Source organism: Sturnira hondurensis, unplaced genomic scaffold (assembly GCF_014824575.4).
Source record: "Sturnira hondurensis isolate 20B ecotype Veracruz unplaced genomic scaffold, ASM1482457v3 Scaffold0020884, whole genome shotgun sequence".
NCBI lineage: Eukaryota > Metazoa > Chordata > Mammalia > Chiroptera > Phyllostomidae > Sturnira > Sturnira hondurensis.
The window spans coordinates 627,835-653,458 of NW_028093515.1; the positions used below are offsets into that span (position 1 = coordinate 627,835).

The 25,624-nt window shown below is 53.6% G+C and overlaps 3 protein-coding genes across 3 annotated transcripts; 1 reads left to right on the forward strand and 2 right to left on the reverse strand.

Annotated features, from left to right (window-relative positions):
- Positions 1 to 273: 273 nt before the first annotated feature.
- SPRED3 (sprouty related EVH1 domain containing 3) lies at positions 274 to 8,424 on the reverse strand. The gene is made up of 5 exons (XM_037030805.1): positions 8,246 to 8,424; positions 6,945 to 7,113; positions 6,771 to 6,847; positions 4,276 to 4,422; positions 274 to 3,542 (listed from the first exon to the last, which is right to left on the reverse strand). The coding sequence occupies exons 1-5, from the start codon at positions 8,420 to 8,422 to the stop codon at positions 2,919 to 2,921; spliced, it is 1,194 nt and encodes a 397-aa protein (XP_036886700.1). The 5' UTR covers positions 8,423 to 8,424; the 3' UTR covers positions 274 to 2,918.
- Positions 8,425 to 10,844: 2,420 nt separating this feature from the next.
- Positions 10,845 to 14,567, forward strand: GGN (gametogenetin). Its single transcript, XM_037030758.1, has 2 exons — positions 10,845 to 13,494; positions 14,342 to 14,567. Exons 1-2 carry the CDS (start codon positions 11,642 to 11,644, stop codon positions 14,457 to 14,459), a joined length of 1,971 nt encoding a protein of 656 aa, XP_036886653.1. The 5' UTR covers positions 10,845 to 11,641; the 3' UTR covers positions 14,460 to 14,567.
- Positions 14,568 to 15,233: 666 nt separating this feature from the next.
- On the reverse strand, positions 15,234 to 21,603 carry PSMD8 (proteasome 26S subunit, non-ATPase 8). Its single transcript, XM_037030778.1, has 7 exons — positions 21,395 to 21,603; positions 20,310 to 20,382; positions 20,087 to 20,189; positions 18,767 to 18,932; positions 17,722 to 17,822; positions 16,473 to 16,584; positions 15,234 to 15,749 (listed from the first exon to the last, which is right to left on the reverse strand). The coding sequence occupies exons 1-7, from the start codon at positions 21,563 to 21,565 to the stop codon at positions 15,612 to 15,614; spliced, it is 864 nt and encodes a 287-aa protein (XP_036886673.1). The 5' UTR covers positions 21,566 to 21,603; the 3' UTR covers positions 15,234 to 15,611.
- Between the last annotated feature and the right edge of the window lie 4,021 nt (positions 21,604 to 25,624).

Consider the following 25,624-nt stretch of genomic DNA (forward strand, 5'->3'; position numbering starts at 1 on the left):
CGTAAACAACTTGTGGGAAACTATTTTTGTGTTCTGTTCACTGCTTTATCTAGAGCCTAGAACAAGGCTTGGCATATAGTGGGTACTCCAATGTCCTTGATGGGATGCATAAACTCAGCTGGAGGGTCTGCTTGGGACAAGGATGGGAAGAAGACAATCGGGAAGACTTTTTTGGGGTCGCAGGGGCCTATGGGCAGCAGATCTCAGGGAATATTAGTATGGAGACGTCTGAGTCCCAAGATGAGTGGACGGGGCACATTGGCACAAATAAAGAACACAGGCTGAGTCTTTGTCGAAGATATTTCTTGGAGCAAATATCTCATGCCCTCTCCCCGGATGACAAGGCTGGGTCTTTGGCTCCCCCACCACTTCAATCTGCACTGACAATAACTATATTGAGGTCACAGACTGGCTTGGAATCAAGATCAGGAAGATCCATGTCAGGGTGCCTCCCCTAAGTCTGGAGGCCAAGTACACAATCTGAGGAGCAAGCAGCTGGGTAATTGGGCTTGGGGGCTCCAGGGTCCGAGGTCTTCCTGGATCCCAGGGTCCGCTCTCCATACACCCTTGATTTGGGGGCGATGAAGAGAATTCATGGATCAGAGGTGGGTGTCTTCAGGGAGCAGGACTGGGAGACCTGGGAGAGGTGGGGCTGGGGGGGACCTTCCCCCAGCCCCCACCCCTTCACCTGCAGATCCCACAGCACCTCGCAGCACTCTGGTCCCCTGTCCCGCCCCTCCCCAAAACGAGGTAGGTTACGAATGGAGCTTCCCCTGCCCACCACAGGAGTCTGAGACACAGAGAGGGAATGGGGACCCAGGGTGCCCCAGCCCCCAATCCCTCTGCCCTCAGCTCTGGTGAGTCTGATGATGAGAGCTGGGCAGAGAGGGGATGGGAGGGACCCCCCCTTTTTTTCTCACCTCTCCCCAGGCCTGGTTGGGAGAGCTGAATCTCACAGGTTTCAGATGTAATAGTTAACATTCCAAGGAAGTGACAGAAGGTTCTATCCATCCTTCCGGCCCCTTTGACCTATCCCTTGAAACTCTACAAACCCACCCAAGTATGAGTAATCAAGAGAGGTGAGTGCACATTTCCAGATACTTGGGACCAGATGCAGGTCCCGAGCCCACATCTTGCTCCGAGACTTTGATTCACCCCCCCCCCATTCAGGACCTTAGATTTGAGGGATCCTGGAAGTCCACTCCAATCAGGGAAAAGAGACTGTGGAATCCCTTCCCTTGAAGAGGGGTCTCAGAGGGCAATGAAACAGGGGAGAGAGAGAGAGAGAGAAGCAGAGAGTGTGTGTTCACCAGCAGCGCTATAGCTAGCCCAAAATGTGCCATTGTACAACTTAGAAAAATGCACACCTTTCTCTAAGGGCACAGTGTGGCCAGCAGTGTAGTGTATATTCCAGCCCACTGGCCACCTTGGCCCTGTGCCTTTGGTTAATGAACAGCCTGCACAATCCACTAAGGCAATGATAGGTCGTGGAGACGGGAGTGGGAAAACGCTCGTTGGTCCTGGAGTCCAACAGCATGAGCTCAGGAAGGTGAATTTTCCCCCAAGGGGAAAGGGATAGATAGTTCTGTGGGATGCTGGGGACATGAGTGGGACCCTGACTAGAATTCCAGAATCTGGGATCTTGGGGCCTCAGGGGACAATGAACAGCAGAATTCAAGAGGCAGCAAGTCTCAGGGAATATCAGGTTAGAGAGGTTTGAGTCCCCAGAAATCAGATCTGAGGATGCTAGAGTCCTGGAGCACCTCAGACCTGTCTCTGGTATGGCGGGACCAAGTCTTGGGTCAGGGATAATCCCAATGCTGTATAGGCTTGAGCCATGAATTTAAAGGGTCAGTGGCACCTTGGGGTCTTGGATCCAGTGCTTCTAAAGCACCTCAGGGTCACCCAGGGACTGGGGACCAATGGGACAGAGGTCTGGGTTGTCAGGAACATCTTATCTTCTGGGAGCCGGGCTTCCAGTTGTTGGGGGATTAGGGTTCTGTGGGTACCAAGAAGCCAAAGATGCCAGATTGTGGGGCTTGAAATGCAAGTCCAAGAGGGCTATCTGAGGATTCTGGGACCAGTGTCTTGGGCCCCGAGGTTTTGGTGGTCTTCAGTTCTAATCTGAAAGTACTAGATACCTCAGCATACCTCTAGATGACCCCAAAGCTCTTGGGAACACTGGCTGCTTTCCGGGGGCGGGAGTAGGGGGTTGGGGGTGGTGAGGGGAATTAGGTCTAAAGTGGCCTTTGATCCCTGGTTTCCAGAGCACCTTGGTGTCTGATGTCTGGATGTGGGTGGTCAGAGATGGTTCTCCCAAGCCATTCTGGTCAGGGAACATCTGTTTGAGCATAGCCAAGGACCCAGGTCATCTTAAGAGGGCTCAGAGTCTCAGGAGTCCTAGAGCTACAAGAATACCTCAGCTATGGGTGCCTCAGGTTTTAGGCGAGTATTCAGAAACCATTTGGGGTGGTTCTAGGTCCTGTGATCTCAAGATCTGGGAGTAATTGTACACAGGCAGGGTCAGGTATTGGCAATTCCTGACTAATTCTGGGGCTGTAATCTGAGGGTTCAGTCAGGGACCCGTGTGCTCCCAGGCCTGCCTGAGGTGTGAAGCTAGGGAATGCCTGGTGTCTGTGTCCTCAGTCTAGGCCATGGAGGGAGGGGGGCAGCGGGATGAGGACTCCAGAACTCAGGATGCCTGGGATCTCTTGGGCAGATAGCCCAAAGAAGGTGGGCCTGGGATCCCTCAATCCTAGATTTGGGGCCCAGGTTCCAGGTCTGGGGTCTCTCACTCCAAACTCGAGCTCCAAGTTCCGGGTGTGCCTAGGTTTAGGTTTTGGGTCCGAATGGAGTCCCGGGTCCTGGACCCTCAACTTTGGGTCCTCGTTCTGGAGACCGGACCCATCAGACCATCCTCACCGCGCAGCCTCCTCGTGGCGACCCCCGCAGCCAGCGCAGCCGCATCGGGCCGCAACCCAGTGGCAGGCGCGCAGGGGCGCATAGCAGCAGAGGCAGGGGACCGCCAGGGAGAGCGCGGCCAGCGCAGCCCAGCGCGCAGCGGGACGTGGGTGGCCTGGCTCGCAGGCGCAAGGGTCCGAGAAGTCGCCCTCAGCGTCAGACAGGCAGTGGTAGAGTAAGCTCTCTGCGCACCACAGGCAGCTGAGACGGCGCACCAGCAAGCGACCTGGGTCTGGGGCCTCTGCGCAGCGACCACCACGCCCATCTGCTCTGCGGCGGAAGAGCGCTCGGCAGTGCACGCAGCGCGCCGCCTCCTCCGCCTCCGGGGATGCCTTGGCGGGAGCTGGGGGCACAGTCTCTGTGAGAGGGGCGGGTAGGGAGGCTGGGGGCCCCTGGGCTGCACCCCTCAATGCGCCAGTCTTGGCAAAGCGTACAACGCAGGTGGACAGGGTGAGGGGCGCAGGCAGCCCTGTGCGCCGATAATCCTCATAGCCGCGGCCGCCCCAGCCAAGGCCCCCTGCCCCGCCCAGGGCCTCTGAGTGTTCCGGAATCTCCGTGAACGGTAAGAGCGGAGGGTAGCTCTGTGGGATGAAGGGACAGGAGAACCCGTTAGCAGGGTCTGTGATTCCCCCCACATCGCACCACAATCCCAATCCATCCATCTCAGAAAACCTAAGAATCCAAAGACCCTGCCACTGGCTTCACTCACGCGAGAATAACTTCCATACCGCTAGCCCTCTCATCTCCCAAGGGCAGAGGAAATCCAGGGACAGATAGAAGAATCCAGGCAACAAGCCCACACATTAAGGACCTAGTCCAGGCCCCAGTCCCGTCCTCTCTCAAAATGCAGAAGTCCCAGCCCCCAGACTCCTCTACGCTCAGATCTAGTTCTGGACTGCTACCATCTCTTCCTTCAGAATGCAAGATTCAGGTCACCAGATCCCTTTTATCCCCTGGGACGCCCAGCCCCATCTTGCCCCCAGCCTCATAAATTAAGCAGTCCGGAGAACTTCACTGAGTACCAGCAACCCTCTAATATACTAGAACTTATTGTCCAAGTCGTCTCCCAAACCCCTCTGGAAGTGAGAACTATCCACAATCTCCAGGAGTGCGGGAGGCAGCGGAGGTTCTCACCCAACCCTTTGAGGAACCCAGGCCCATAGGCTCCCCCACTACCCCACCCATTAACGCAGGCCAGCCGTCCCTCAGGCTGTTTGCAGTTTCTCCCCTCTCTGAAGCCTCAGTTCCCGCCCACTCTGGGACCCAGACCCCATGGGGGAGCCCCAGACTTCCGCAGGGGGTTGGAGGGCACACCTGAGCAGAGGGGCGTCGGTGCTGGGGGGGCGTGGCCAGCCCAAAGCCAGAAGCTGACTCCAGGATGACTGTGGGGGCCGCAGCTGCAGCGGTGGTGGGAGGTGTCTCCTGGCGGCTGTGACTGGAGGAGTCGCTGTCCACGTGGGACTGGAGGAGATTGGCGGCCTCAGAGCTGGACCGGCCCAGCCCAGCCCAGCAGATGCCCTCACATAGACCCCCTCCCATTTCATGCGAGGGCTCCGGGGCCAGACAGGCCTGGATTCAAACTCCAGCTCTGCCTCTGACTGTTTGTATGGCCTCCGGCAAAGTGAGCTTATTTCTTTGAGCCTCAGTTTCCTCCTCTGTAAAATGGGGATCATACTGTCTATTCATAAGGCTGTGGTTAGGACCCACTGTAAAGGGTTAACACATGCCTGAAGTTTAGGAAGACCTGGAAATGGTTATTGTTACTATTATTTGACCCTCCCCTCTCTCCCCTTATCTGCTCAGCTCACCAACCCACAGAACATCCAATCATGCCTAGCCCTTCTCAGAAGCCCTCTCCCGTGGCCAGTCAGCTGCCTTCCTGCCTCAGCTGCCTTCCTTCCTCCCCTCAGTCCTGCCTCATGCCCACCACTGCACCTTTTTGGGGGCAGAGTCGCCCACCTGGAATGTGTTCCTTCCCATCCGGACCAAGCTCAGTCCATTACAAGGTGAAACACCACTTCTCAGACCCTCAGGTTCCGCTCTGCAACTTGGGAGTCATCCCTACCTCACCCGTGTACTATCTGCAATAGCCATTCATTGAGCACCCACGACGTGCCAGGCTCACAAAGGCTGTTGTGAAGATGTGAGATGGAGCATGGGAGTCAGGGCATCTTTTTCGAGGAAGGGCTCGATCATCGAGAACTGTTTCTGTGACATGTAGACCCACCTGCACCTCCCATTACCCTGTGAGTCCCCCAGGTCTGCGCAGGGGACCGGATTTGTTCCTCAGTGCTCTCGGGCAACCCCCACTGTCCCCAGCAAGTGCCAAATCGCATTGGACATTCTGCGCATTTATTGATTCAAGAAATTTATTCAACACATCTTTACTGAACACTTACTGTATACCTACCAGCCCTGTTTTAAGCCTTGGAGATGCAGCGAGAAAGCAACAAAAGAGCCTTGCCCTGCAGGAGCTGACACTCTAGCATAGGAGAATGAGAGTCAAACCAATAGACAAGAAAATTGTCTAGTGGGAACGAAAGGAAGGAAAATATCGTAGAAGCTGGGAAAATATTAGAACAGGATAAGAAGCAGTAGGAGATTGCAATTTTAAACAGATTCCTCAGAGAGGGCCTCAGGGAAAAGGTGACGTGTGCAAAGCCCTGAAGGATAGGCTATGAGGGAATGAGCCATGTGGAAATTGAGGGGAAGACTGTTCCAAGGCAGAAGGACCAGCCAGTGCAAAGGCCCTGAGAGGGTATTGTGCCTGCCCTTTGGAGTAACAGTGAGGAGGTCAGTGTGGCTAAAGCACAGTGAGAAAGAGGGAGAATGAGAGGGGCCAGATGGTGTGGGATCTCGGTACCACTGGAAGGACTTTATCCTTACAAAGTCAGATGGAGCCCTGGCAGGGCTCTCCGTGGCGGATGGCCATGATCCGACTCAGATGTCAGCAGGGTCACTCTGGCTGTGTGTGGGAAGAGGGAGCAGGAGATGGGGTGTGGGTGGGGGCTTGACAACGAAAAGCTGGCGGGATGACCTAGTTGGGAGATGAGGTTGGGCAGTTACCAAGGTGGAGAAAGAGTCTGACCATTTTGAAAGTGAAGCCAGTATTTGCTGACAGATTTGATGAGGGGCATACACAAAGAGAGGAGTCAGGGGTGACTTCAAGGTGGGCATCCTGAGAAATTAAAAGGATGACCTGTCATTAACTTGGTCATCCATTTACTTAAAAAATAAAAAGATGTTACTTATTTATTTTTGGAGAGAGGGGAAGGGAGGGAGAGAGAAACACCAATGTGTGAGTGATACATTGATCAGTTGCCTTTCCCACACCCGCAACCAGGACCTGGCCCGCAACCCAGGCACGTGCCCTGACTGGGAATCAAACAGGCAACCTTTCCATTTGCAGGCTGGCACTGAATCCACTGAGCCACACCAGCCAGGAAAATTTATTTTTAATATTTATTCAGTTTTGCAGTTTGCCTTTAATTTTTTTCTGCCTTTCCACACTAGAAGACAAGCTCCATGAGGAAAGGGACTTTGTTTTGCTCACTGGTGTATCCCCAGTGCCTAAAACACTACTTATTGAAGGTCCACAGCAAATACTCTTGAATCTGAATGTGTGAACGCAGTCTATCATGATAGAACAGAAACTACAATAACTGGCATTGAATTGACCTGATAGTTTGGACAAAAATTTCTGTCCCCAGCATGTGGTATGGTGCCTGATACACAGTAGGTGCTCAAGAATATTTGTAGAATAGAAATAAACCCCTGCCCTTCCAGCAGAGCTGGTCCTGAAGACTCACCGTCAGAGGGCAGGGGGTCTCAGCAGTGTCCTGGGAAGGGGAAGAGGAAGAGGAGGAGGAGGAGGGGGTGAGCGAGCCTGGGGCAGGGAGAGAGGCAGAGAGTGAGTTATGTGGACCCCACGTTCTCCCACCCCTCCACCTTGGCCCCCAGTGCCCACCACCTGCACCACTAACCTTGACCCAGTGCGGCCAGTGCAGAGAGCAGGCTCTTCTGGAACTCATCGGCCTCTGCAGGACTCTGAAATGTCAGCCCAAACTTGCAGTCACCCAGGCTCCAGTGATGAAAGATGGGGTTCACCTTGTTGTAAACCAAGCCTGGCCTCAGGGGACACTCCAAGGTGGTCTGAGGGGGCAGGAGGGAGACAGGTCAGACACCCCCACCCAGCCATGCCTGGGACTTCTCTACCCCCAGCCTCTCTGTGTACCCCAGCATCCCACAGACCGCATTTCTCAACCCTAGACATACCCCTAAACCCTGACCAATACCACCCTGCAATTTTATTGAGCACATATCTGATACTCCAGTTTTCCCCAAACTCCTTAATCCCCACATTTTCCAATACACCCACCCCAGGATTCCAATAGGAATCCCAAATCTTCTTGAATGCCTCAACAAATTCATTAGCCCTCTTCTGATAGCCCAATATTCCACCTTCTGATTCAACAGTACTCCCCAAACTTTATTAAACACCTCAAAATATTACTGTTAATCCCCTCTCAGTGCCCCAATAGTCTCCCGAAATGCTAGCCCCCAAATTCTTATCAAACTCCCAAAGATTTCCCCACATAATGCTCACCACCCTAGATGTTCCCTCCTATCCTTGCCCGACATCGTTATACTCCTTCGCATCATTTCAAATCCTGATGCATTGTTCCTTCTGACCCCTGCTCTGAAATGCAGCCTTCCCCCCAAGACTTTGTAAACCATTCAGATCCTTCTACTACACTCCTAACTGAAACTCCAACAGTGTCCTTCCAAATTCTGCCAGATAGCCCAGGATATTCCCGCTGAACCCAAATATAGGATTGACATGTCCAGTTGGTCCCCTACTGAATGCCTCCATATACTTAGGGCAGGCAGGGGCCAAGAGTGTAGGGCCTCACGGTGAGGGTCTCTGAAGAGACGGAGCCATGAGAGGGCTCTAGGCAGAGAAGGCATATCATCTGAGCAGGTGTTAGCAGAGCCCCTATAGAACACACTGAGGTGGGGGAGGGAGCAGGGCAAGGAGAGCAGTGGGGAGGCAGCTGTGACAGTCTCAGGGATGATGGCAGTGGACAGGGCCTTCTGAAAACCGCAGACGTTCCTGAAACCCCCACCTCTTATCTATAGGACAGATACTCGCTGCTAAACTCCATCCCACACCCAGGTCTGCTTCCCAGGCTTGGACTCGATCTGTCCTCACCTTCGCACTCCCAGCCCCATTTCCCTGTGTCCCCATGCTCCCACCCTACTCCCACACCCCACAGTGGCTCACTTTCTGGTCCCGGAGTCGCTCCCCGTGGATGACGTAGTGCCCCTGGCGGGCGCCCCCCTCGGGCCTGGCCCCTCGGACCCGACATACGCTCACCTGGCTGAGGCCCCCGCCCCCCACAGGCAGCCAGCCCCCACTGGAGTCATCTCGGGCCATCACCACAGCTCGGACCCGAACCATGTACCTGGAGGTGGAGGGAAAGGGCATGGTCAGTGAGTTCCAATCCTGCTGTCCCATCCAGTGTTTCCCCAGCCCTCGTCTCCCCTCTCCTCTCACATCTGGGTCCACTGCAGGCTTCCCCACGGATACTCAGCTTACCTTCCATTCCCACCGCCTCCCCCGTCTCCTCTTTCTCTCCCCATGCCCTTCTTCCGGCATGGCTTCTTTTTTCCTCATGCCATCCCTTTTCTCCTATGCCTACCTTTTCCAGTCCACCTTTTCTCTCCATACCCGTTTCTTCCCTCTCCCCATCTTTCCCATCTGTACCACACAGCCTCGGTTTCCCACTTCCCTTCTCCTTCCTGCTCATCCCCTATCAATCCCATCTCCTTCTCCGTTCTGTCCTCTCCTTATACCCACAGCCCCACCCATCCTTCCCCCTCACAGCTGGGTGCCTGCGCATATGTATTTTCTTACGGCCCATCAATTCAGCTCCAGTGCCCCTTACACTGCCTCCGCACCTTGCCGCCCAGGCCACTGGCTGGGTGAGAAACCCAGGCTCTTTCCCCCACTCCTTCCCGGATTTATGAATGAGACCGGATGCAAAGCTCACTGAGTCACCCAGGAACGGGAGATGGTCAGGGAGAGAATCAGAAATGGCCAGAGAGAGGCCGAAAGGGAGATGGAGGCTGGGGAAGCCAGAAACCTGCGATCTCGACACAGCCAGAGAGCATTTCATTCACAAAAAGCCAAACCTGTTCCCTCAGGCCCCAGAGGAGGGAAGGCAAAGCAGAGATTGACCGGGGGAGGGGGAGGCTTGATCCCTCCTCTTCCCCGCCCCAGCATCCTTCAAAACCATTTTACCCCGCCCCCAGTTTAGGAGACATAGCCCTCCGCCGAATAATCGGGATCACCGTCCAACTCCTCACTACCACCTAGCGCAGGGACCCGGGCGCCCCGGACTTAAGGGCCCATGCTACGAGCTCTAGCCCTTTCCCCGACTTGCAGGCTGCCAGGTTTCCCCAGCCCTTCAGTAGAGGAAGGGGTGGCCGCAGCGCCCCCAGCCCCCTTTTCTCAATGGGATGGGATTTTGTGAATGAGCAGTCACGTGACTCTGCTTCCTTTGTCCGCCCGCCTCCCCCGACAACAGGTGAAGCACGGAAAAAGGGCAGGGGTCCCCCGCAGGGCCTAGCTGGGGTAGGACACCGGGATTTCTGGGTGTCCTACGCTCCCCACACGTTTCCCGGGGGGAGTGGTCCCCACAGTTTCTCAAAGGTGGGGGTCCTGTACTAAATTTTATGAATGGAGCATCCTCGGAAGAAGTCCAGGCCCCCCAAATGGAGACTCGTCCCCCAAATGGCTGCTGTGCAGTTTAGGGGCCCCCACACTCTTGCCCTTCCATCCGGGATCTGGGGAGCGCCCGGGTGGGCAGGAGGCGCAACGCGGTCCTGTCTGCCCCCACACTAGGACAGATCTGTCAGCCCCCGCCCACTCGACCCCCGAGGCACCTGCCTGGGAGGCTCCGGCCGGGCTCCGAGCTGCGGCGACGTGGCCTCCTCCTCCTCCTCCTGTTCGCTCAGGCTCCTTCTCTGGCTCCAGCGGCGCTAGAGACGGGCTCCGGGAGCCGGGGCGAGGGGGGGAGAGAGGGGGAGCCTGGAAGATGGGTGGGGGGAGGGGGCGGCTTGGGGGAGGTGTAAACGCGAGGCGGACATACTTGCCTGCTGGGTCCTAGAGCCCGGCATCGTCTCCCATGAAGGGCCCCCCAGCCCCCATTTTCTCAGGACCCAGAGAGAATCCCCTACTTTTCCACCCATCCGCACCATTGGTCCCTGAGGATGTGGGGGAAGGGGTCCGGTACATTGCCTGGCCTCGGTGTTCTTAAGGGGCAAGGGTCTACGCTTTGGGTTCTAAATGGAAGGGGTAAATGCCTGACAATATTTGAAACGGGTGGGGCGAGAAGGCAGCGAGCATTTGCAAGGGGGTCAGAGGGCCCAAGAAAGGAGAGATTAGGGCGCCAAAGACACAAGTGAATGCGTCACAGAGGGGGCGGGCCCACGGTGGGTGGGCCTTCTGGGCAGGCGGAGAAGAGGGTCCTGGGAGTTTAGAAGTAAATTGTTTTACGGGTGGGGCACCTGGGATCCAAGGGGGAGGAGCTACGTAGCAGTGTTCCTAATGGGCGGGGCTTTGGGAAAGAGACTAACCGAGGGGCGGAGCATTGTAAAGGGGAGGAGCGAAGGAGAATGTTCTAAAAGGGTGGGGCCAAGAACTCCGAGGCCCGGGAGGGGAAGGTGGGGAAGGAGACTCCCAAGTATTTCAGAGGGAGATCCGGGTTCGTAAGGGGCCGGGCTCAAGCTGTCTGGAGGGCGTGGCCTCGAGGCCAGAGGCGGGGCCTAGATCTCGGGGTCTCCTCTCGCTGTCTCGCCCACTTGCCTTCACCCGCACCCCCGTTCTTTTCCGTTATTTTCTGCTACGGCCGTTCCCCGCCCTGCCCTGGGCCCAGGGGGCCACTGTCTGGACTTTAGTGGGCAGGAGGAATCGGTGAGTGGGAGCCTTTGGACGAAGGAGGAGCCAAGGGCACAGCCTGGGGAAGGGGTGTAGCCATATGTTGAGGCCACCCGCTAGACCCGCAGCGGGAAGAGAAGAGAGGCCTGAAGATCTGGCTCTACCTGGGTAGAAGGCGGGCCTCAAGTGATCGACAGAGATAGAGAGATGGGAGGGTTAAAGGTGAGGGCTGATGGCTTAGCAGGACAACTCCTGAGATTTGTTAGGAGAAGGCAAGGCCAGACCTGGGTAGGTGTGGAGGAGGCCCCATTCCCTGACAACCGGGGGCGGGACCAGAGAGTAGGGGTGGGACTAGAGTGCCGGGAGAGAAGCTTGAACTCCTCTATTCAGAGTGATGTGACCCGCGTGACAGGAAAGCGGGCAAGATCTGTGTCTTGGAGCGTGGAGATCTGGGATGTGACCCTAGTGTAGGTGTGATCTGAGGGACCAGCCAGGGAGAAATGGAGCCTTAGTAAACTAAGGGGATGGAGCCTGTGTCTGCACAGCAACGGTATGGGGCCATGGGGAAGGTGTGAACGCCAAGAGTCAGGGAACGCGAATGCAGCTGGAGACAAGTCCCTGAGTAGATCTTGGAGGACACGGGAGGACCAAGTACTGCCAGCCACGTCGGGTCCCCACAGACCTAGCAGCATGACTGGCATTAGTTTTTCTGACCACAGTCCCTGACCTCCGTCAGAAATGGGGAACGTGCAGTCGGAGCCGTCCGCGGGCGGGGGCTCCCGGAAAGAGCAGGCCTCGGACCGCTCCTCTGAGTCCCGCCGGAAGTCCTTGGCGGAGCCCGAGGTGACCCCCTCCTCCCCTGCCAGACGCCTGGCTCGCGGGCTGGGCGTTTGGTTCCCTGGCAGCTCAGCGCCCCCGGGACTCCTCGTACCCCCCGAGCCCCAGGCCTCACCCTCGGCCCTGCCCTTAGAGCTGCCCTCACCAGTAACGCCCCATTCAGAGGAGGTGGCTGTGGCTGCGGCTGCAGTCTCCACACCACCCCCGCCCCCCGTGGGGACCCTGCTTCCCGCGCCGTCTAAGTGGAGAAAACCCACGGGCACTCCCCGGATACGAGGTCTGCTGGAGGCAAGCCATCGCGGCCAGGGCGACCCTCCAAGCCTCCGCCCGCTGCCGCCACTGGCCCTGCCACAAACCGAAGAGGACTCCGACCCTGTCTCCAGGGCCCCATCCCCGACTCCGCCACCCTTGGAGCCCTCAAAGCCTCCTCCGCCTTTGGATCGACAACCCTCAGACAGCAGAATCAGTCCTCCTCTGACCACACCCGCCGAACCCCCCACAGCAAGCCAGGTCGGGCGCGACATCGAGCGCCAAACTGCCGGCAGGGCCTGCGGAGGGGTGCTTCCCCAAGGAGGCGAGGGTGAAATGGCCCAGCCTGCGGCCTCCGAGTCCGGCTTGAGTCTGCTGTGCCAAGTCACCTTCAAGTCAGGGCCCTCTTTGCCCCCTGCGGCAGGCTCGAGTTCCGTAGTCGCCAAAGTCTCGCTTGGTGGCGGTGGAGGCAGGGGACTCTTCACCGCGGCCTCGGGCACCATATCTTATGCCGAGGTCCTGAAGCAAGGGCCCCTGGCTCCTGGGACTGCTCGCCCCCCATCAGAGGTCACTCGGGGGACCCAGGAAACGGAGGGTGGTAATGGAGACAGCGAGGGGTGCTCTGGACCCTCCTCGGCACCTGCATCCTACGCCCGGGCCCTTCCGCCACCACCCTACACCACCTTCCCGGGCTCAAAGCCCAAATTTGACTGGGTGAGTCCTCCAGATGGTCCTGAACGCCACTTCCGCTTCAACGGGGGTAGCGGAGGTATCGGGGCCCCCAGGCGGCGAGCAGCCCCACTCTCAGGCCCCTGGGGCTCCCCACCGCCTCTGCCAGGGCAGATACATTCAGCTCCGGGACCCAGGAGGCCTGCACCCGTCATGCTGGCGCCACCTATGTTCATCTTCCCAGCGCCCACCAATGGCGAGCCTGTGCGCCCCGGGCCTCCCGGCCCACTGGAGTTGCCGCCGCCTCCGCCACCACCCACGCCGCCTCCGGCGCCACCGCCCATACCACAGCCACCAGTAATCCAGTCGACACCACTGGTTGCAGCGCTCCCGCCCACCCCAAGCTCAGGCCACTTGGAGTCCCCTGCGGACCCCACCCCAGCTCCCGCTCCTGCCCCCACCCCCACCCCCACCCCAGACCTCGCCTTAGCTGTAGACCAGGCCCCAGTTGCACCTCCAGCTCCAGCTCCAGCTCTTAAGGCCGAACCGTCGCAGCGCAGCACCCCGCCCATCAAATCCCGCAATCGCAGAAGTAAGGGCCCCCGTGCTGCTCGGGGCATGACCTGTGAGGATAGCGCTCCTGGAGAGGGTGCTCGCGAACGGACGGCAGCCACCACGACTGACAATGGCAGTGGTGGGGCTCCTCCAACAGGAACGACTACCGCTGGTGCCCGGCGCCACTGGCCGCCCTTCCAGGTGCTTAACTCTTGTCCTTGCAAGTGTTATTGCCGCCACCAGCCACGCCATCGCCGCCTGCCACGCAACGTGTCTGCCTGGTGAGGGGAGGTGGAGGGTTGAGGCGGGGGTGGGGTGGGGGGGTGTATACTCCTAAGTTCCCAACCCAGCTTCAGTGGATAGAGTCCATTCAGCCCTTTCACTCAAGACCTCTAGTGACCCTCAACCTTTTCCTTGGCTGCATCTCAAATCCATGCTCCAACAGGAAACACCTTAGCCCAGATCCTTGTTATCCAGACCTCCAAGCTGACCCCTGGCTCTCACTACTTTTGTCACTCTGGAGCCACCAGGGAGGAAAGGTGGTCCCAGCTGACTCTTCAGAGGCTTGATTGGCACTGTCCCCAAGAGCACCAAGAGGGACCACATTCCAAGCCCTTCAGGGATGGGAGTGGAGATGTCCTCTAAACCAAATTAATATAAATGCAGGACTCCAAAGGCTGCCTTAGGTCTGGCCCCAGACTCCAACTCCTCCCTCTGGCTACTCTTGACACTGGGACCCAAGGTTTTAACCACCAGAGGGCACCGAGGCCCAGTCCTTGCGCCACAAACTACTTCAATCTTCAAATCCAGGGGAGATAATACATCAGCAAAATACCCCTTATACTGAAATTCGGGATTCATCAGTCAGTCGGACCCTGTCTCCTGAGAACTCTGAGTCCTTAGGAGACCCTCTAGCCTGGACCCTTGAAGCTCAGCTGGGAAGGGGCAGTGAAGGGGAGGGAATGTTACACCATCACCAACCCTCAGCCCACTTTTCTTAGATATAGCCCGGCCCTGGACTGCCTATGAGATATTCAGATATGGTTCCTCATGCAGATGAAATGAAGCCCCAAAGGGGTAAGGGCCTGACCACACAGCCAGACCTTGCTGACTCTACCTTCATTCTAGGCTGAGCACGCCCACCAACCACCTGAGTGAGCCATCCTGGGTTGCCACCATCAAGTTGGCTGGCTCCCTAGTAGCTGGGCTGGAGCACTTCGACTTGCAGGCCACCCATTCCAACTGAGTGCAGTCTGCTCAATGCCACTATCCTCCCCTTCTTGACAATAAAATAGCCAACCATCCAGATGCCTCGCGGCTTGTCAAGTCACGTGCTAAAGAATGGTGGGGTGGGGCAGGGCAGAAGTCTCCATGCAGGAACCACATCCCATAAACAAGAAATTGGCCCTGGCTGGTGTGGCTCAGAACATTGAGTGCCAGCCTGAAAACCAAAGGGCCACCAGTTCAGTTCCCAGTCAGGGCACATGCCTGGGTTGCAGACCAGGCCCCCAGTAGGTGGCGAGCCAGAGGCAACCACACATTGGTTTCTGCCCCTTTCTCCTTTCCCCTCCAAAAATCTTTTTAAAAAAAATAAACATACAGGAAATTGGACCTAGAGCAACAATAATGGAGATACCATTCATCCACCATCCAGATCAATGGACCTCAGGGTGGGATGATCTCATTCCCCTTAATACCATCAGCCCCATTTCTGAGCTTACCTGTTGCTAAGCTCAAGGGTTCAACAAAAATCACTCTGGAAAGGAGTGATCATTCCCATTTGGGGGGAATACCTAGGGGAAACTTGATTGTGGAAGACTTGAAAATCCCACAGTTGACTCAGCCAGATTTGGACTCTCTTTTAAACACCTCAAGAATTTCAAGGCAGGAAACAGGCTGGGGGGTGTGGGAAGTCATTAAGTCACAGCACTGGCTCACAAAGGGTGGGAACCAAGGCAAGCCCATGCCTTTTGTTCCAAGAGGTCTCAAACTGGTAGCCCACACGAGTTCTTGTTTGGCATTGAAACAAAACTGGTTTAATTCATTGCAAACATTTTTTAAATTGGGACATTTTATCCCCCTTCCCAAAAAACTCTGGTGCCTTGGCCTGGCCCTCCTGTGCCCACAGCTGGGTATAACAGTCCATTTACCCTTGCGCTCCCCCAAGCCACAGTGCCATGCGTTTGATACCTTGAGCAAAGGCCACGGAACAGAGGCTACCCCTAGAGGGCCCTCACAGTTTTAAGTTCTTCAGAGATAAGGACTTGTCTCCCTACCACTCCACCCCCGAGACAAGGGCCGAGGCGGCAGAATGCCCATCCAGCTTTATTGGAGGAAACCCTGCACTACAACTGCTTTCAACAATGCAAGCCCTGCCCCACCCCAGCGCCTGCTGGGCTCAGACGATCATCTCCAGCTGCCGGGCATACTCGATGACCTGTTTAGCCAGCTCTGTGGAGGGGATGGTAGTATCTTCTGGCTTCTGCTGCTGGCTGGCAAAGCTGTAGTAGTTGTTGAGGCCCAGGACCCACCCTCGCTGCAGAAAGGGAGGAATGAGAGATGGGAGGGGTGGTCACACAGGTTCCCTCACCACCCGAGCCAGCACTTACCCACGCAGGCCCTGGCTTGCTTTCCTCACCACCCCTCATCTACCTGCACAACTCTAGGCAAGTAACTTCACCTCTCTGTGTCTCAGTTTCTCCATCTTTGAGACCAGGTCTACTCATACTCCTCTCCAGGTCTGCTATGAGAATTTAATCAACACTCGTAAAGTGCTGAGAACAATGTTTGATTCAGCGTAAACAATCACTAAATATCAGCTGTCACTAACATTCAAGTTCAGTTTCACCTCTTCCAGCCTGGTCTTGACCCTCCTCCTCAGTCACTAGGGTCATTGCACCCCATTTACCAGCATGTCTAGGGGCACTGCTCCTGCACAAATACCCCTGACCAAATGAAGCAAAGTCATGTGGGTAAAAACCTGCACCCTCCAAGGAATTCTAAGATCAATAGCCAAGAGGTGCCAGTTACCCGCCTCCCACCTTGCTCCCAGCGTTGTGCTAAGCTCATCCCACACGTTAAATTCTAGCCCCACTCTACAGATAGGGAAACTGAAGCTCAGAGAAGTTCTGTGGCTTGCCTGAAGTCACACAGCTGGATTTTTAACCTGGGCAGTCTTGCTCCAGTGTCCCTCTAGGTCACCCTCAATGCTATCAGTGAGTGCACCCGTTGGCCCCATAACCCCTTGCACCCTAGCCACCTTCTTGGCGTAGTCTGTCATCTTTTTGGGTGTGTTGAAGAAGAGGATCCGGGTGGCCTCAGTGAAGAGGATTTTCTCATAAGCCTTCTCGATGCATCCAGCAATCTCATCTCTGGGGGAAGAATGAGGTTCTCACTATTGAGTATATACCGCAAGCACTCCGGGCCTTGTCCCCACTGGTCTGACATGCGTTAACCCTGACCATTCAGTTCGGTACTGACTACTGAAGTATGTTTGTTACCTGTCCTGTTTGACCAATGGGAGAGAGGGAGGGGCTTGACCAAAGGTGCAAGCCAGAGCCATGCCCAGGTCTCTCTGGCTTCCCCATCCAAACTCAGGATGCCATTCCTAGGCACAAGGACTTCAGGCTATCTGAAAGCTAGGCTGGGATTCCTGTGAAGGGAATTACATAACACCACCCCACACAAGGGTGCTGTATTCCATTTCTAGATCCAATCCCAAGGGGGTTCCTTGCACCCCTGCCAGGAGGCATCATGAGCAACACTGTAGAAAAACAGCAAGGCTTAGAGTCACTGAAATGGAAAAGGGGAGTGGCTCTGGGAGAAAATGACAGGGAAAATGCATCTGTTTCTGAGGTATTTTATCTCTTTGGCCAAGTAGTAAATATGAGAGCATTCACTTCTTACTCCCTACTGAATTTTGGAGCCAAAATATTTCATAATTAAAAATAACCTAAACCTGTAAAACTATCCTCCTCTCCCACCACCTCTCCGGGCTTGGCTTTGCCACCCAAGGAATAAAAATCCAACTCAATCTGGCTTCTGCCACCACCTGGACAACCTTAACTCCTCATGGGACTTTTAAATGTCATGCCCACTTGTCTGTGTGATGTCACTAGCGCAGAGAGCAACCGGAGGGGCTAGGGAGACTTGAGGGTCCAAAAGAAAGGGAAACTAAGTAAGGGCTTTACAGTTTAGGTGATCTGAGGTGAGGTCCCATGACTCGTAGAACACTTCTAAGAGGGGCAGCATGGTCCTGTTTGCTGAACACTGTCTGGGTGCTGAATCCATGCTCCGTGTCTGACACATATGGGTATACTTGTAAAGAGCCCAGAGAAGATGATGGCTGTTTTCCACAATCTCATAAGTGGTTCCAGTTCATAGAAAAGAAAACCTGATATGCACAGCCTCCCCAGATCACAACTGGCCAGAATCAGATTCAACTAAGGGCTGCCTGACTCCAGATTCTGAGCTTTCTGAATCCCCCAGGGCTCTGGCCCCCAACGCACCTGATAGTGTCAAGCAGGATGTCAATGAAGAAGGTATAGCTCTCAGCAGGGATGTTGCCTTTGGCCAGGAACACTTTGTTGTAGCTACCCTCCATTAGGTACTGCAGAAACCGGGGCAGGGAAGAGGAGAGGATGAGGGACAGGCAGCCCACCCACTGAGGCTTTACCATACTCCCAGTGGCTCCGTTAAGTCCCACTCTGCTAGAACACCCATTCCCTGTGCAGAATGCACACCACTCTACCAGGAAGCCCTCCCTGGTTTACTTACACACACACACACACACACACACACACACACACTCTCTCTCCCCCCCCGCCACGCCTGCCCCGGGCTACTATGTAATCATCTCACCTACCCTCTCAATCATAGGAGGGAGACAGAGCTGGATGCACTACAAACCCATTCCTCCTTCGCCCAAGCTGTGCTGCCTGCCTGCATTCTTAAGTCAAAATCCTTCCAAGAGGCCTCAGCTTTGGGAACTTAACTTCCTAACCGTGGGTTCTAAGGCTTTCTGACTCTGCTGATGTTGTTCTAGACACACGGTCCTCTTTGCTACTCCTCAGCCACACTGGCCATGTTTCTGCCTAGGGGCTTTGGTCTGGCTGCTCTTCTGCCTGGGCCACTATTCCCCACATGTCCATAGTTGGGTTCTTCACTCAGAGTCTTTCTCAAATTTCACCTTTTTAGCAAGGCCTTCCATTATTAAAATCCACCCCTGCTCCTGGCTCTCCATCCTCCTTCCTGCTTTATTTTCCTCCATATCACTTAACATCTGGAAGACCATATAGATCACTTAATCCCCCCCCCTTTTTGTCTGCTTCCTCACCTAGATGTCGCACTGTCAAGATTTTATCTATTTTATTCACCATACAGTCTGGAAACCAACCACAGTGCCTGGCACATGGCTGGGGCTCATTACTTGTTGGAAAAATAAGCAAATGATAAGTGAACCCTACCCACTCCTCCAGGAAACCCTCCCCAATGCCTGTCACTGCACCACCCCCTTTAGTCAGATCCTCCCCCCTTCCCTTTCTCCAGACTCACTTGCTCAAGGGACACAGGATGCTTGATGTACACATTGGTCTGGATGTCCTTGGCAGGCAGCCGCTCCAACTCGGTGTGGAACTCAGCCACCCGGTTCTGAGACAGCAGGAAGAGGAGGTTAAGGCCCAAGAGCTGGTGCATGTATGCTGACTCAGGGAGCTGCTCCCTGTGAACCAGGGAGAGGGAACCAAGGTAAGAAGGACTTAGGTACCTACTGAGCCCCCCATTCCAAGTTCCGGGGACCCTGATGACTATCCCATGCTGTCTCCTTGGAGAGGTAGAGTCTTGGGTTTTCAGATGAAACTCATGTCCAGAGAGGCATGAAGAAGTCATAAGTCATATGGGCCCAAGTGAGTGACTTCAATTCAGTAAAGTAACTCAGCCTCGGTTGCCCCAACTGTAAAAATGGGTATCCCCACAGTATTCATATGAGTTAAATAAATAAGGGTTAAATTAATAGGTTAAATTAAATGCTTTAACCTAGATAAAGTGATTGGCATAGTAGCTGGCCCAAATAAATACCATGTATGCGTTAGCTCTGATTATTCTATTAAGAATCATCACCCTTATTTTAAGGGGGAAAATAAGGCCCAGGGAGGTAAGGTCATTTGCCTAAGACCACATAATAGGAAATTGGCAAAACTGGTCTCAAATTCAGGTTTGTCTGACTTCTGATGTCATATTCTTAATCATTAATCCACACAGGAACCACTGAATTATAAAACCATTCAGTTTTATATCTATTGAGTCCATGCTTGGGCCCGGCCCCATTCTAGCAAAAACAGGATGCAGCAGTGACTAAGACCTCTGCCTTTAGGAGGCTCACAGTCCAGCAGAAGCGACAGGCCTGGGATGGTGGAGGCAGAGGCAGAGGATCAGGACTGGGATGGGGCAGCTAGGAAAGGGTCTGATACCACAGCAGAGAGCTTGGCCTGGAATCTGAGGGCTATGGAGAGCCATGATAGGTTCCTATCAGGGGATCAACACGGTCAAATTTTAGTATCACCAAGATTCTACTGGCTGCCATGCTGGGGGCCAGGGGGGATGATCCAAGGGGTCAAGGCTGGGGCCAGGGCGGATGAAACATGATGGTGGCTACCACCGGGGAGTGAGTGGAAATGCAGTGTGGGAATGTGGAAGGGGAGACAGACAGGCAGCCAACAGAGACTCAGGACCTCCAGGCCAACCCCCGACCCTGCAGCCTCTGGGGGATGGAGCTAGGGAAAGGGGAAGTTCCCAGACTAGAGGACCTGGAATCAAAGAGCTGCCATGCAAACTGCAAACCCCCCACCCCCCACCACGGACAGAATCCATCCTCACTTGTAATCGAAGTAGTAGCATTTGAGCTGGGCCATGTAGCGTTCGAAGGAGGGGATGTCCTTGCGTAGGATACTCCACTGGGCCCCAATCTCCAGTATGTCACCTGTGGGTGACAGGGCAGGCTCTCAGGAGGTGACTGAGTCCCTCTCCCAACCACCACTGCTGCCATTTCTGCCATGATCCCCTAATGCCTCACCCTCCACCCAACTCCAGTAACACTCACGGGCCAGAATGAGCTGCTGTTTCGTTAGTTTGGTCCCTGTGGTTGGTAGAAAGTTGAGCTCCAGCAGAACCAGCTGACAAGAAGGAATGGAAAAGAAAGAAGAAAGGAAACAGGATGGTACTTCAAGTAATAATTACTTACTTTTCCTAGCCTTGGTTTTCCAGCCTAGAAAACATAGCTTGTCATCATCTCTTACTCATAAGATTGTTACGAGGATTAAAGGAGTTAGTCCTCATAAAGCACTGTGAGTCCTCATTTAGGATGACCTCACATTACAATTATTAACAGCCTCACTGGGGAAACAAAAGACAAACTCCCTGCCTGACCCAATAGAATCAAGGAGATGAGGGGACAATAGCACCCTCAGTTCTTGGCAGACTTTACCCACATTCTACTGGGTTGGGCGCAGCTCACTCCCCCAACTCAAAACCACATAAGGGAGGGAGGGAGGGATGGTAACTTCCCTGTACTGTCCAGTCCACATCTCACTTCTCATCTGACACCCTGCTTAGCTACTTGGTCCAGCCCGCAGTACTTGTACTTCCCCAAACACTTGGTCTGAAGCACCCTGAACCCTACTATAAGATTTTTTTTGGTAGATTTTTTAGTCCAGCCTTCACAACTTGGTTGATTTCCCACGCCCCACAGTTGCACCTCTAAACTTCCCATCTCTCAGACCCCAACTTCGTCTGGTCTAGACCATACACTCCATTACCGCAGCCTTCTTTCGGCACCCTATGTGGTCCTCATTCCCCACTTACTCTTTTCCAGAACCCGCCACCAGATAAACGCCAACACCCCGTCTTGCCATTCCAGCCAGTTAGGCCTCCAAGCATTGAAATTTTGACCTCTCATTCGTTTGTACTAAAATCACTCTTTAACCGCCCGCCCCCGCAACCCTGGGGCCGCATTTGGTCGGTTCCAGGCCCCTCTCACTTCTTCACCCCTCGACGTCCGCACTTTCGCTGTTCCGAATCCTTCACCCTAATGGATCTCCATCTTAGTCTGGTCCGCGCCGCGGTCTCTCCCGCAGGCCAGAACTCGGCTCGGTCCAGAACCCTCTCAGCGCCCTGGGCCACCCGTACCTTGAGACGGCCCAGCTCTTCACCGCACTTGCTAAGGTTGGGGCTTTTACGGTTCCACTCGCCCTTGAGCTGCTCGTACATGCCGGCCGCAGCCTGTAGGACCGCGCCCGAGGCCGCCGCAGGCCCGGAGTTCGAAGAGCCCACAGCCCCGTTCAACGCCGCAGCCGCCATCTTCCGTGATGCGGCAAACCGACACCGGATTTACGTCAGCGAGGCCTACCGACTGTCTTCCGGAAGGGGCGGGCCGAGAGGTGGAGCCCAAACCTGGAGCGAGGCTACGGCTGCTTGTCTCCGCCCACCGCGCTTAGCGCTCCGTCGCTCTTCGGGAGGTGCCCTCGGAGCTCAACCCCTAGTAAAGCATGTCAGTCAGAGCTTCGGGGGCAGCCTCCCAAAGTGGTGGCCGGAAGTCGCCTCGTGCCCTGAGTAGGAATGGCTGCGGTCGCCAAGGTTCCTCCTGTTTGGTAATCACTGTCTTGGCTTCAGCCTGGACTTTCCAGTCCCTACGTTTCTATCTTGAAGGTTCCAAGTTCAACGCGGCAGCTTTTCAAAGCCAAAAGGAGGCAGTGGTGGAGCCATTTGGAAAGCTGTGTTACTCTCTTCATTTTATAAACAAACTTTGACACTTGGGTCACTGTAACGGGGTGCAGCCAAGGTCCCCACAAATGAAGGATTTGAAATGGGGTCCAGGACTTGGGGTGTGCAGGAAATATAAAAATATAGGATATCTCCACCCCCACAAGTCTGGACTGGGGAAGGGACACATGGAGCAGGGCCATTGAGAGAGATTTTGCAGGCCAGCTTGATACCTGATATGCAAAAACGGTTATTTTTGTACATTAATAACAACAGACTAGTCTTACAGCTAGAATGGAGCCAGAAGGTATGCATAACTTTGACCCAAGATGTAATTGAGAGGCAGCTCCCCCTGGGTTACAGCCCCTGTGTGAGAGCTTGGAGATGGTTGGCTCCCTGCCACTGGCCCATGCCTGCCTGGGCTTACTACGGCAGCCCAGGAAGAGTGAAAACTGTGGGAGTATTTGGCAGGTGTAGCCAGTTGTGGGAGGAATTGGAAATGGGGTTGTGGAGGAGGTCTCAGGCTGGGATTTAATCTAAAGTGGGGAGAGACAAATGCAGGAAGGAAAGGGGTGAAAGGACTCTCACTGGTGGGCCATGAGAAGGTGCCATGTGGTTTTGGATTAAGCACTGGAGATCGTGGCAACACAGCCAATGGTGCCAGGGACTGCACAGAAACCCGCCCAGCTGAGCATGGGTGACAGAGGAACCTGGAAAAGTGCGCTGCGGACTTCTGTTCTTTTTCTTCTGGAGGACTGTCCTGATTGGCATGTTCTGAGACTGGCCTGCCAGGGCAAAGGAGGGGAGGAAGGACTGTGTGTTTGTTGGTGTTTTAAGGGACTTTGGGAATTTATTGGTGAAATTCTGTTATTACCCTAAACCTGTATATCTTTTGAATAAATAGTTCCTTTGCTTTTTACCAACTTTGACATTGAGAGCCACAATTCCTGGGGGCGGTGGGCAAAGAACCATAGCATAGAGAGACCCTCACCCCATGGGTCCATTCTGTAACATAACCTTCCAAGAGACGAACAGCTGAAACTTAAACCTAGGTTTCTCTCTAGTCTCTCAGAGCATCCTTTCACATTTTTTCAAAATGTATGCACTTATGCACACACTTTACAGAAATTATCCAGTCTTCTGACTTTAAATGCCTCATGTATGTAGATTCTCAATTTCTTTCCTATTCCTGATTCCTCCATACATGAGGTCTGTCCAGAAGGTATCCAGCCATGTAAGATGAAAAATACAGACATTTCTTAAAGAAGGTACAAGACACAAGAACCATCTACATGGGACAATGGTTTCTCAGTCCCTTCAAAATAGGCACCTTGGGCCCTGGCTGGTGTAGCTTAGTGGATTGAGTGCAGGCTGTGAACCAAAGGGTTGCTGGTTCAATTCCCAGGGAGGGCACATGCCCGGGTCGTAGGCCAGATCTCCAGTGGGGGCCACATGAGAGGCAACCACACACTGATGTTTCTCTCCCTCTCTTTCTCCCTCCCTCTCCTTCTAAAAATAAATAAATAAAATCTTAAAAACAAAAACAAAATAGGCACCTTGGGATTGCACACAGTTCTCCTGATGGCCATCAGCCTTGCTGTCGTATTTTCTTGAATCTCATCAATGGTCTGGAATTTCTTCACTTTGTGATTTTAGTGATTTTAGTTTTGGGGAAAGCCAGAAGTTGCAGGGGGCCAAATCTGAACCACAGGAGAACTGAGTCACTTGGGTGATCTGATGTTTTGCCAAAACTCTGTAGGAGATGTGATACATGAGTGGGCACATTGTTAAGATGAAGCAGCCAATCACCAGTTGCCCATAGCTGTGGCCTTCTGAATTATCCAAATAGTTTCTGCAGAGTAATGTTCAAGCTCAATGCAAAATTTGGTGCAGAATCATTGCTTTACTTGTTCAGTCATTTTGAATGCAATGACCACACAGCACACATGCTCACTCAACTGTGTTGACCACCTGCATTGACTAGTACAGTGATGTCATTGTTCATACGTGTGCATTCCAGTCCATTCCCCTTGGCTGCCAGGCTACATCAATGTTGCACAAAATGTTCTCTCTCTTTTTTAAAAAAGATTTTATTTATTTAATTTTTAGAGAAGGGAAGGGAGGGAGAAAGAGAGGGAAAGAAACATCAGTGTGTGGTTGTCTCTCATGTGGCCCCCACTGGGGACCTGGCCTGCAACCCAGGCATGTTTCCTGACTAGGAATCAAACTGGTGACCCTTTGACAAAATGTTCTCTTATATTAACAATAGTTGGACAGAAAAAGTCCAGAAATGTGATATACATTTCTTGTATATCACACCTGCATATTCAACATCTACACTTTTTTCTCAAACCAAGCTCTCTTGTTTCCATCATTTACAATGTCAACTCCATGAAAGAAGGGCTATTAATTTTCAATACTGCTGTATTCCCTGCATGTAGTAGACAGTCAATAAATATTTGTTAAAGGAGTGAATAAATGGATATGTAAACTAAGTGGTGTCTTTTTAAAAAGGTTTTAGACAAAAACTATATCTTATGATACATATGTTCTAAAAGCAACATGCTTTTTACCAATATAATTAAAGCCATCTTTGGAGATCAATGGACATATATCTGATACCATTTAAAAAATGGCTGCAACTTATAGTCAAGATGGTGGCAGAAGTAAACACGGCTCACCTGTTCCCACAACCTCATCAAAATTACAACTAAAACATAGAAGTCATCACTCAGAACCATCAGAAATCAAGTTGAATGGGAGTCTGACAACTACATAATTAAAGAAACCACATCCAGCCCTGGCTGGTGTAGCTCAGTGGATTGAGTGTGGGCCTGCGAACCACATGATCGCGGTTCGGTTCCCAGTCAGGGCACATGCCTGGGTTGCAGGCCAATTTCCCAGCAGGGGACTCATGAGAGGCAACCATACATTGATGTTTCTCTCCTTTTCTCCTTCCCTTCCCCTCTAAAGATAAATAAAAAAATTTTTTAAGGTTAAAAAAAAAAGAAACCACATCCATCCATCCAGACTGGTATGAGGGGTAGAAATAGAAAATGGGCTGACCCACATCGACACGTGTTGGATAAAAATTAGGAAAACTGCAGTAACGTAATAAAACATAATTTCTTTTTTTAAAAACACTTTATTTATTTATTTATCTTTAGAGGGGAAGGAGAGAGGGAGAGAAACATCAATGTATGGTTGCCTTTCGTGCGTCCCCCTGCTGGGAGTTGGCCTGCAGGGAACTGGCCTGCAACCCAGGCATGTGCCCTGACTGGGAATTGAACCGCGATCCTCTGGTTTGCAGGCCTGTGCTCAATCCACTGAGCTACACCAGCCAGGGCAAAACATAATTTCTTAAAAAATGAGGAGGGATATCTAAGGAGTGAGGTGTCCCAGTCCCATACCAGGCCCCAGTGCCAGGAAGATAACACCCATAACTTGCAGCTGCAAAACCAACAGGGATTGAGTCAGTGAAAGAAACTTCTGGAGTCCCAAGCAGTTCCTCTTAAAGAACCCACACACGGACTTAGGCACACTCCCTCTGAGCTCCAACAGCAGGGTAGCAGCTTGAAAGACAGAGGTGTACAGGGAGGAAATGAAGTATCTGGCATCAAGACAGAAGCTGGGGGACATCTTTCTCCCAGACAGAAA